This window comes from Oncorhynchus nerka, linkage group LG20 (assembly GCF_034236695.1).
Source record: "Oncorhynchus nerka isolate Pitt River linkage group LG20, Oner_Uvic_2.0, whole genome shotgun sequence".
NCBI lineage: Eukaryota > Metazoa > Chordata > Actinopteri > Salmoniformes > Salmonidae > Oncorhynchus > Oncorhynchus nerka.
In genome coordinates this window covers 48,517,842-48,530,467 of record NC_088415.1, presented here as the reverse complement: position 1 = coordinate 48,530,467, position 12,626 = coordinate 48,517,842, and the positions used below count along the sequence as shown (strand labels likewise).

The 12,626-nt window shown below is 45.4% G+C and overlaps 1 protein-coding gene across 3 annotated transcripts in view; it reads left to right on the top strand.

Moving 5' to 3' along the window:
- LOC115101912 (agrin-like) overlaps positions 1-12,626 on the top strand; it is a 492,981-nt gene that overhangs the window by 411,074 nt on the left and 69,281 nt on the right. For all 3 annotated transcript variants that reach the window (XM_065005557.1, XM_065005556.1, XM_065005558.1), the window contains 2 exons: positions 8,880-9,005; positions 12,121-12,248. In XM_065005557.1, the coding sequence (XP_064861629.1) occupies positions 8,880-9,005; positions 12,121-12,248 (254 nt within the window). The remainder of the gene's footprint in view (positions 1-8,879; positions 9,006-12,120; positions 12,249-12,626) is intronic.

The window sequence follows — 12,626 nt, the reverse complement described above, 5'->3', positions numbered from 1 at the left end:
GAATGTGGTGACAGAGTGCATACCAACACGGGCAATCAGAGAGGCTTTATGCTTTTTCGTCTGCTGTTGTTCTACCACTGCCGTTCTTCCCCCGCTGCCAATTGAAAGAGAGGAATTACAAAGGGTGCAGTGAACCATTCTATCGTCTTGACCTGAGCGTATACATGAAAATTCTCTCATCATGTTGTCTTTAAAATGGCATTTCCGTTTCTTGGAAAGAGCCAATTGTACCTCCTCTGTCTGCTCTTCTTCACTCTCCTTTTGTCACTCTTCTTACTCTCTTAACCTTTTCATCTCCAATCTTTCTCCACTTGTCTTCCTGCTTTTTCTTCCTTTCCTTCTCTTTACCTTTCCACCTCACTCTTCCACACTCTCCTCGCTTCACTCTTCTTACTCTCTAAACCTTTTCTTCTCCAATCTTTCTCCACTTGTCTTCCTGCTCTTTGTTCCTTTCCTTCTCTTTACCTTTCCACCTCACTCTTCCACACTCTCCTCGCTTCACTCTTCTTACTCTCTAAACCTTTTCTTCTCCAATCTTTCTCCACTTGTCTTCCTGCTCTTTGTTCCTTTCCTTCTCTTTACCTTTCCACCTCACTCTTCCACACTCTCCTCGCTTCACTCTTCTTACTCTCTAAACCTTTTCTTCTCCAATCTTTCTCCACTTGTCTTCCTGCTCTTTGTTCCTTTCCTTCTCTTTACCTTTCCACCTCACTCTTCCACACTCTCCTCGCTTCACTCTTCTTACTCTCTTAACCTTTTCTTCTCCAATCTTTCTCCACTTGTCTTCCTGCTCTTTCTTCCTTTCCTTCTCTTTACCTTTCCACCTCACTCTTCCACACACTCCTCGCTGCACTCTTTTTACTCCCTTAATTTTTCCTTCTTCTCAAATCTTTAATAATAAATAGTACACTATTAGATCAAATACTTTGGTTAATAGATTCCCATTGCTTGCCTCATTTTTGTATTTTATTTAAAAAATGGTTTAGAATAATAAATTGGCAGGCTCTGTAATCATATCTTTACCTTTCCTCCTCTATCTCTTTCACTCTTCTTCCTATCCAGTCTTCCTCCCTCTCCACTCTCTAACAGAAAACATTATGCTAATATTATCCATGAAAATGTCCAAATATATTTTCACACTACTTATAATGACAAACCAGTAAAATTGTAATCTACAAATAAATATTATCATAATTAATTGTGCATGAATTTAATATAATCATATTTTCAAAATAGCCCGTCCACTGCATGTTTACATGTAAACGTTTTTTAACCTAGCTACCATGAAAGTAGCTGGCTAACCTAGCTAGATAACTTAATCGACATAGCTAATGTTAGCTAACATAACCTATTTAAAACCTTATAAAGCAGAGCATCTATCTATATAATAAATTGTGACATTATAACATCATTAGCTAGTATCTCAAACAAATCAAATCAAATGTATTTATATAGCCCTTCGTACATCAGCTGATATCTCAAAGTGCTGTACAGAAACCCAGCCTAAAACCCCAAACAGCAAGCAATGCAGGTGTAGAAGCACGGTGGCTAGGAAAAACTCCCTAGAAAGGCCAAAACCTAGGAAGAAACCTAGAGAGGAACCAGGCTATGTGGGGTGGCCAGTCCTCTTCTGGCTGTGCCGGGTGGAGATTATAACAGAACATGGCCAAGATGTTCAAATGTTCATAAATGACCAGCATGGTCGAATAATAATAAGGCAGAACAGTTGAAACTGGAGCAGCAGCACGGCCAGGTGGACTGGGGACAGCAAGGAGTCATCATGTCAGGTAGTCCTGGGGCATGGTCCTAGGGCTCAGGTCAGTTGAAACTGGAGCAGCAGCATGGCCAGGTGGACTGGGGACAGCAAGGAGTCATCATGTCAGGTAGTCCTGGGGCATGGTCCTAGGGCTCAGGTCCTCCGAGAGAGAGAAAGAAAGAGAGAAGGAGAGAATTAGAGAACGCACACTTAGATTCACACAGGACACCGAATAGGACAGGAGAAGTACTCCAGATATAACAAACTGACCCTAGCCCCCCGACACATAAACTACTGCAGCATAAATACTGGAGGCTGAGACAGGAGGGGTCAGGAGACACTGTGGTCCCATCCGAGGACACCCCCGGACAGGGCCAAACAGGAAGGATATAACCCCACCCACTTTGCCAAAGCACAGCCCCCACACCACTAGAGGGATATCTTCAACCACCAACTTACCATCCTGAGGCAAGGCTGAGTATAGCCCATAAAGATCTCCGCCACGGCACAACCCAAGGGGGGTGGGGGGGGGCGTCCAACCCAGACAGGATGACCACAACAGTGAATCAACCCACTCAGGTGACGCACCCCTTCCAGGGACGGCATGAGAGAGCCCCAGTTAGCCAGTGACTCAGCCCCTGTAATAGGGTTAGAGGCAGAGAATCCAAGTGGAAAGAGGGGAACCGGCCAGGCAGAGACAGCAAGGGCGGTTCGTTGCTCCAGAGCCTTTCCGTTCACCTTCCCACTCCTGGGCCAGACTACACTCAATTATATGACCCACTGAAGAGTCTTCAGTAAAGACTTAAAGGTTGAGACCAAGTGTAACTTTGTTTGTTTGTGGTGATGTTATGGATTCACTTGATACTTGCTAGCTTCTGGACGAGTTTTCCACAGCAGTTTTCTCTAAAACTAGGCCCCAACATGTAGTTAGTGGAAGAGTGAGTATATATTATTTCACTTTGCAGTCTGTTTTTAATGCACAGTTAAAAACGGGGACATTTCCGGGGACAGGCCACCAAAAACGGGGACATCTGGTCACCCTAACAGCAAGCAATACAAACCGATTGTCATAGCTAGCTAAAGTCAACCAAACAGTTTCAATGTTAGCTAGCAAGCCAGCCATCTAACCTCCGCTAGCGTTAGCTAGCTAACAGCAAGCTTTTTATTTTTTTATTTTTTATTTCACCTTTATTTAACCAGGTAGGCTAGTTGAGAACAGGTTCTCATTTGCAACTGCGACCTGGCCAAGATGAAGCATAGCAGTGTGAACAGACAACACAGAGTTACACATGGAGTAAACAATTAACAAGTCAATAACACAGTAGAGAAAAAAGGGGAGTCTATATACAATGTGTGCAAAAGGCATGAGGAGGTAGGCGAATAATTACAATATTGCAGATTACCACTGGAGTGATAAATGATCAGATGATCATGTACAGGTAGAGATATTGGTGTGCAAAAGAGCAGAAAAGTAAATAAATAAAAACTGTGGGGATGAGGTAGGTGAAAATGGGTGGGCTATTTACCAATAGATTATGTACAGCTGCAGCGATCGGTTAGCTGCTCAGATAGCTGATGTTTGAAGTTGGTGAGGAGATAAAAGTCTCCAACTTCAGCGATTTTGCAATTCGTTCCAGTCACAGGCAGCAGAGTACTGGAACGAAAGGCGGCCGAATGAGGTGTTGGCTTTAGGGATGATCAATGAGATACACCTGCTGGAGCGCGTGCTACGGATGGGTGTTGCCATCGTGACCAGTGAGCTGAGATAAGGCGGAGCTTTGCCTAGCATGGCCTTGTAGATGACCTGGAGCCAGTGGATCTGGCGACGAATATGTAGCGAGGGCCAGCCGACTAGAGCATACAAGTCGCAGTGGTGGGTAGTATAAGGTGCTTTAGTGACAAAACGGATGGCACTGTGATAAACTGCATCCAGTTTGCTGAGAAGAGTGTTGGAAGCAATTTTGTAGATGACATCGCCGAAGTCGAGGATCGGTAGGATAGTCAGTTTTACTAGGGTAAGCTTGGCAGCGTGAGTGAAGGAGGCTTTGTTGCAGAATAGAAAGCCGACTCTTGATTTGATTTTCGATTGGAGATGTTTGATATGGGTCTGGAAGGAGAGTTTGCAGTCTAGCCAGACACCTAGGTACTTATAGGTGTCCACATATTCAAGGTCGGAACCATCCAGTGTGGTGATCCTAGTCGGGCAAGCGGGTGCAGGCAGCGATCGGTTGAAAAGCATGCATTTGGTTTTACTAGCGTTTAAGAGCAGTTGGAGGCCACGGAAGGAGTGTTGTAATGGCATTGAAGCTCGATTGGAGGTTAGATAGCACAGTGTCCAATGACGGGCCGAAAGTGTATAGAATGGTGTCGTCTGCGTAGAGGTGGATCAGGGAATCGCCCGCAGCAAGAGCAACATCATTGATATACACAGAGAAAAGAGTCGGCCCGAGAATTGAACCCTGTGGCACCCCCATAGAGACTGCCAGAGGACCGGACAACATGCCCTCTGATTTGACACACTGAACTCTGTCTGCAAAGTAATTGGTGAACCAGGCAAGGCAGTCATCCGAGAAACCGAGGCTACCGAGTCTGCCGATAAGAATATGGTGAGTCGAAAGCCTTGGCAAGGTCGATGAAGACGGCTGCACAGTACTGTCTTTTATCGATGGCGGTTATGATGTCGTTTAGTACCTTGAGTGTGGCTGAGGTGCACCCGTGACCGGCTCGGAAACCAGATTGCATAGCGGAGAAGGTACGGTGGGATTCGAGATGGTCAGTGACCTGTTTGTTGACTTGGCTTTCGAAGACCTTAGATAGGCAGGGCAGAATGGATATAGGTCTGTAACAGTTTGGTTCCAGGGTATCTCCCCCTTTGAAGAGGGGGATGACTGCGGCAGCTTTCCAATCCTTGGGGATCTCAGACGATATGAAAGAGAGGTTGAACAGGCTGGTAATAGGGGTTGCGACAATGGCGGCGGATAGTTTCAGAAATAGAGGGTCCAGATTGTCAAGCCCAGCTGATTTATACGGGTCCAGGTTTTGCAGCTCTTTCAGAACATCTGCTATCTGGATTTGGGTAAAGGAGAACCTGGAGAGGCTTGGGCGAGGAGCTGCGGGGGGGCCGGAGCTGTTGGCCGAGGTAGGAGTAGCCAGGCGGAAGGCATGGCCAGCCGTTGAGAAATGCTTGTTGAAGTTTTCGATAATCATGGATTTGTCGGTGGTGACCGTGTTCCCTAGCCTCAGTGCAGTGGGCAGCTGGGAGGAGGTGCTCTTGTTCTCCATGTACTTCACAGTGTCCCAGAACTTTTTGGAGTTGGAGCTACAGGATGCAAACTTCTGCCTGAAGAAGCTGGCCTTAGCTTTCCTGACTGACTGCGTGTATTGGTTCCTGACTTCCCTGAACAGTTGCATATCGCGGGGACTGTTCGATGCTATTGCAGTCCGCCACAGGATGTTTTTTTGCTGGTCGAGGGCAGTCAGGTCTGGAGTGAAGGTGTGGAAGAGTGAGGTGGAAAGGTAGTAGCTTAGTGGACCTGGGCGGACCTGGGCTAAACAAGCTAGCAGTTAGCATGCCGAACTAGAAAGCAAGGAGATAGCGAGGGCTAGAGAGTTAGCCTTTGGAGGACGTCGCGATGGGGTGAGTCTGTTTATTCCTCTTCATGCAGTGATATCGATAGACCGGTCGTAGTCAAGGTATTGTAGCCCAGGAGTATGCTAGGAGCTCTGGCCGGGCTAGCTTCAAGCTACGTGGGTGGAAACGCTAGCCAGGAGTAAACAACCAGGGTTGCTGTTTAGCTCGATAGCTAGTTGCGAAGATCCAGCTGAAGAATGTTCCGTTTGTGGTGGGAATCCGGGGGTAAAAAAAAATAAAATTAAAAAAATTAAATAGGTCCGTTATGCTCTGGTTAGCGTCGCGTTGTTCGAACTGGCGAGAGCTTTCCGAGCTAAAGGTTAGTTGATTACCGGTTAGCTGAAAACCGCTAGTATAGCGGGTAGTTAGCAGGCTAGCTTCAGTTGAGGGGTTCCAGTTCCGAAGTAAATATAACTACTTTAGGAAAAGTAGCTACATTGGCGGGTTGCAGAAGAGTATTTGGAAGCTTAGGTTTAGCAAAATGTTTTTAAAGATATGCAAAGAAAAATATCTAAAAATATCTAAAACGAAAAAGAGACGATATTTACAGACAGACGATACGACAGGACACTTACTGCTACGCCATCTTAACCTGGGGGTCTTTTGTTTAGACATGTAACGTTAATTAGCTAGCTAGCTAAACAATTTACTTAAATCCCAATTGTTATAGCTAGCTAAAGTTAACCAAACAGGTTCAATGTTAGCTTGCGGACGACACAACAGTGGTAGGCTTGATTACCAACAACGACGAGACGGCCTACAGGGAGGAGGTGAGGGCCCTCGGAGTGTGGTGTCAGGAAAATAACCTCACACTCAACGTCAACAAAACTAAGGAGATGATTGTGGACTTCAGGAAACAGCAGAGGGAACACCCCCCTATCCACATCGATGGAACAGTAGTGGAGAGGGTAGCAAGTTTTAAGTTCCTCGGCATACACATCACAGACAAACTTCACACTGACAGCGTCGTGAAGAAGGCGCAGCAGCGCCTCTTCAACCTCAGGAGGCTGAAGAAATTCGGCTTGTCACCAAAAGCACTCACAAACTTCTACAGATGCGCAATCGAGAGCATCCTGGCGGGCTGTATCACCACCTGGTACGGCAACTGCTCCGCCCTCAACCGTAAGGCTCTCCAGAGGGTAGTGAGGTCTGCACAACGCATCACCGGGGGCAAACTACCTGCCCTCCAGGACACCTACACCACCAGATGTTACAGGAAGGCCATAAAGATCATCAAGGACATCAACCACCCGAACCACTGCCTGTTCACCCCGCTATCATCCAGAAGGCGAGGTCAGTACAGGTGCATCAAAGCTGGGACCGAGAGACTGAAAAACAGCTTCTATCTCAAGGCCATCAGACTGTTAAACAGCCACCACTAACATTGAGTGGCTGCTGCCAACACACTGTCATTGACACTGACCCAACTCCAGCCACTTTAATAATGGGAATTGATGGGAAATGTTGTAAATATATCACTAGCCACTTTAAACAATGCTACCTTATATAATGTTACTTACCCTACATTATTCATCTCATATGCATACGTATATACTGTACTCTACATCATCGACTGCATCCTTATGTAATACATGTATCACTAGCCACTTTAACTATGCCACTTTGTTTACTTTGTCTACATTCTCATCTCATATGTATATACTGTACTCGATACCATCTACTGTATGCTGCTCTGTACCATCACTCATTCATATATCCTTATGTACATATTCTTTATCCCCTTACACTGTGTATAAGACAGTAGTTTTGGAATTGTTAGTTAGATTACTTGTTGGTTATCACTGCATTGTCGGAACTAGAAGCACAAGCATTTCGCTACACTCGCATTAACATCTGCTAACCATGTGTATGTGACAAATAAAATTTGATTTGATTTGATTTAGCATTTGGATTAAACTGATAATAATGACATGTATAACATCAAACAAAGTCATGCTTACATTTTAAACATGTCATTGTTTGATGTTATACATGTCATTATCTGATGTTATGTCACCACAACAGAAGTGTGATTTCAAAGTGTCCTTTGCATTCAGTTTAATCCAAACGTTAAGCAGAGAAATACAAGAATGTGTTCCAAACGAAAACTGTTGTCACAGTATCCTCCATTCTGTCAAAATAAGAAGCTATTTTCATATTTGAAGCATTTCTCCCCCCACATAACAGATTTTGTAGAAATGGAAAACAGAAAGTTGCTGAGATTATTGGCTTATGTTGGGGGGTTGTTTCAAGGCTGAGTTGATAGCTTGATAAGAATTTCCCTTACCTTGTCATTGCAGCATAGTGATACGGAACACAACTCTCACTCTACACAGTAAAATCCCTCCACGGCATTCTGGCCTTATAGCTAAACCACTCCACCAAGCACCACACTCCAGAGACCTGTTGACTAACCCTTTTCAATCAGCTTTTTTTTGCCATTCCAAAGCTCTGTGACCCAACAGCTTGCTTTGACACTCCTGAATTGATGGAACACGAGCCTCAGCGCTTCCTCTGACGCTTTTCCCTCTTGCAGATTTATTCTCTTGTCACCAGCGGACCGGAGCGCTCGCTGACGCCTGGCACACATGGCCTGTCTGCCAAGGAGACCTGGGTCTCCTATGTGTCTGTGTGTCTAGTTGTATGTTTATGTAAACAGGGGGGTGGTTGTGGTTGGGTAGATCTGTGTTTGCCTCCCAATGGAGCAATAGAAAAACCTCCCTACACCACCATCCTCCCAACTCAATTGCTGTGGTCCATAAATCCATGTGCCAACAGATGCCCTGTAGACGCCAACACTCCCCTCCATCATTCTCTCCCTTCCTTCCTTCCAATCCCTGACCTAGAGTTGTTTCTCCACGACAGGGAGTCCTTGAAGAGACAACCTTCCCTCTTTGACGTCTTAACGACTTATTCAGCAAGCCACGGTTGTTTGCTCTACGATCATTTATAATCATAGGGTGACCGTTAAGCTGCTCCACAGAGAAACCTATCCCCGTAAGAGAGAAACGGGTGCAGGCCATTCCCTGGTGTACTGTGAGAGTAGCCACTTTACCCCATTGGAGATGAGGTCAGGGTATTCCTAGATTTATAGCAAAGGCAATGTTCTCTGGGACAAAGTGTTTGTAGATTGCCATCTGCCAATCAGTGGAAATGTGCAGATAGCAATCGCCCAATCAGTGGAAGAGATTAGCTGTTTCCGTGGTTATTCATCAACCCTCATCACAAAGTACTTAGTGCCATTATAACGGTATGCAGCCCATTATGTAGCTACTACAGTATGGCTCTCATAATGGAGATGAGCTCCAGATGCAGCTTCTCCGAGGTTGGGGTTACAAAGGTATTATGAAGCATTCAAATGAGCTATAAAGCATTATGAATCTCTTCCTCTCTCTCCCCTAGTTCCCTAGACTGTAGCCACCACCGCCAGATTTAAGATGTGTTACACGTGTTACGAATGATGAATTATGAACCCTCCTCTCTTTCCCCTAGACCCCACAGCCGCAGCCACCACCATCCCCACAGCGGAGGACCGCTCGTCGTGTGACAACACACCCTTCGGCTGTTGTCCTGATGGCAAGACGGCTTCCAGCAGCCCTGAGGGAGCCAAATGCCCCTGTAAGTACCCCACAACCCCCCTCTCCTGTTCCCCTCCTATACTTACCACCTCACCTCTCTTCAACCCCTTTAGGAGGTACACTTGAAATTGAAGAGGACTATTGGATATGAAACAATGTGCTCATAAAAATCTAGAGCTGTGTTGCTTATTTCTCATCACACCAACATGACCAGTCGCTACCGTCCTTGACATCAAATCACACCAACATTACCAGTCACTACCGTCCATGAAATGAAATCATACCAACATTACCAGTCGCTACCGTCCATGAAATGAAATCACACCAACATTACCAGTCGCTACAGTCTATGAAATGAAATCACGCTATTAGCACTACAATACAGTCTCGGTACAGTACATCTGCAGTATGCCACATCACGCAATGACGAAATGCACAAACATCCATTTGTCAGCAGTGGCGAGGCGCTAACGGTGTCACACCCACCCTTTGTCGATCGATAGCTCATTCTGCCAAAGAGTTACCGATTTATAGAGTGTATCGCTCCTTAATCAATACGCCAGACCTATTTCTACTCCTGAGAAAGGATGATATCACACTCATTAGGATGAAACTGACAAGTCCATGGCGACCGGCAAGGTGTAATATCTATCAGCGGAGCGTCTTGCTTTACTTTCCTCCTGTATTGATGGTGTAAGTGATCTCTCTGAGGAGAGGAGCTAACCGCTATTTGCTAACTCCTAGCGAAAACAGGCGTAGTTAACTTTAGATCGCCCTGTAAACGATCATCAGAAGGTGTGGACAAATTGTATCGGTGTGCAAATGGACATTTCGATCATGTTTGTGTTCCTTTAACCGTCCGAAATCCCTACAGTAAGTGCATATATTTTTATGCATCCTCGTAGTTGCAATATTTGTTTTTTTCTGTCTAGCCCAGATAAGCATCAGTGGGAGTGATTTCAATTACTCTGACTTTGTTGCCACACCATTGAAACATCTGAAAAGTGTAATAACTTGTATCAGTTACAGTATATGTATCATGCGCATGGTTTCCCATTTAAAAAGCTTATTTTTTGTTGTCAGAAATTAGAAAGTGACGTACCATTTGAATGCTACAGCCATTGTCTTTACGGAAATCAAACTATCTCACTTGTTTACAATAGGAAAAGTAGTGTCTGTTCAGCCATTTTGGCACAGTGACGACCCAAACCAGAGGTTTGGTTTGGTTTGAGGTTGCCAAGAGACATCATGTGCTCTCCTACTGGACATCAGACGGGATATATTTACGTCAATGGATAGGTAGACTTCAGCTTTCTCCTCATTTATTTAATTTTTATTTAACTAGGCAAGTCAGTTAAGAACAAATTCTTATTTACAATGACAGCCTAGGAACAGTTGTTCAGGGGCAGAACGACAGATTTTTACCTTGTCTGCTCGGGGATTTGATCTTGCAACCTTTTGGTTACTAGTCCAACGCTCTAACCACTAGGCTACCTGCCAGTCCCCTGCTGCTCATATGTATATCATTCCAGTAAGATGAAAAATGATTCCTGTAATACGAGAAATTACATTGCACAAGTCCTGTCTGGGAATTTGTGCATGTTTAGAGCGACACCATTAGGTTTTTTCATAAAAAACAGCCTTTTGGAACAATAATTGTTTACATATTTAATGGTAAACCTAGACATTCAAATCTCTCAATTGTGACCCCCCCCACACACACACACGAACACATTTGTTTTATCTGCTGTATCCAAGGCTCTGTTATAGTCACATTGTTTCTGATCCCCCTTTATCATCCCCCTTTATCATAATCCCACAGTCCTTACCTTTCTAACAGTACTAATCATGTGTTTGTAGGATGAAATCTACTTTATGAGGGTAGTATACAATATTATGAGTCATTTACAAAATGCCACCAGAGGGGGTCAGAGTTGAATATGTTAATACTAAGAACAAAGCTTCTGTCCACTTTTCCAATGCAAGTTGCGAGTGGCAAGTTAAACTCAGACAAGGCCTTTTAAGTTTCACAGTTCAACCTTATCTGATAATTCCCCATCCCTCTCTTTGTCCATCACGGCTGCTGCTCGTCGGAAAAATGGCCTCCTCTGTTTTGTCTTCTACCCATATAAAAAATAATCTGATCTATTGCTCTCCTCTCCTCTTTTTTCTGCTCTCCATCCAAACCTTCCCCATTTGTTCCTATTTAATAGCTGCCCCATCAGATTTGAATCGATGTGTGTCGTGCGGAGACAACGGCCAAAAAAAGTCCTTATCATGCAATTTTGTCAGTCACCGGTTCGGCGGCATTAGGAGACAATTATGGCTATCTTCCACGATAATCATACAAATGCTCTTCACTTTTTTTTTCAGGCGAGCTCCAAACAGGGCACCATGATTGATTTGGGCAATTTGTTCAGCTGATTATGAGCCGTGGCATGAAACCTCAGCATCAGGGCCTCTCCTCATCTCCTCTCCAGCCCCCTTTCTCTCCTGCTTCCTGCTTTATTTCACTCTTCTCTTTCACGATGTCTTGAGTCTCCCTGCCATTGTGTTGCCGGAACAATAGCAAGAGGTCATTGGGGGTTGAAGGATTTTGAACAGGGAAATGGGGATGTTTAAGGGCAAGGTGTGGGACTGTCTTTGCCAAAGCTGGAGACTTTTAGAAATTGTTCTTAATTTTTGCTATGCGTGTTGTCTTGTCTGTCCCTCTCTGCTTGTCTTTGTAATATGTGTGTCAATATCTCCTGTCTGTCTAACTGATCTCTCTCTCTACTCAGTCCTCCATGCCTCTGCCAATTTTTGGGACAAGTCTCAGTCTGGTAAACTCCATTACTCCACCCCCTGCCCTTCTGCTCTTCCTCTTCTCTTCTTCTTTCATTCCTCCTTCATATCCCACCATCCACTCTTTCCACTTCCACTGCAGCCAATCACAGGCTCTGCCCCCTGAACTCCACAGCCACACCCACCATAAAAAACAACCACACTAACCCTCCCCCCCACACACACACACTCCATCACTAACCCCAGACTGGCACTACCCCACCCAAATGGTCACTGTCTGAAGCCGAGGGCGGGTAGTTGAGGGCACCGCATGCCTCACAGGTACAGAAAGTAAACGTTTATAACTTGTGTGTGACACCATTTCCTCCCAGCCACCATGCGGTTCAGCGGCTTCCTGCACTTGGACCAGGTGGAGGGCCAGGAGGTCTTCTACACCCCTGAGATGGAGGATCCCAAGTCTGAGCTGTTTGGCGAGACGGCCAGGAGCATCGAGAGTGCTGTGAGTAGCAACCCCCCTACATACAGAACTAGCTGCCATAGTCAGTGATTCAATTGTGATTGTGTGTGTGTGTGGGGGGGGGGGCGCACGCACGCACGCACACGTCTGCTTCTCGCCAGCTGTTGAAATGGTGTCACTGGCCCGCGTCGAAGCCTCTTGTGTGTGTTTGTCTGCTAGAGACTGTGTGTGGATATCACCTGAGGTTAAAATTAGAGCGGGGGAGAGGTGGCTATGTTTCTGGTTCAGTGTGGCCGTGTGGGGGTTTGTGTCTGGGCACACACAGATTGGTTTTGTTATGCTACCTGCAGTCCCGCCCTCTACCCAGCAGGGGTACCTGAGGAGTATGTACAGAGACATAAACATACAGTAGGCTAGTAT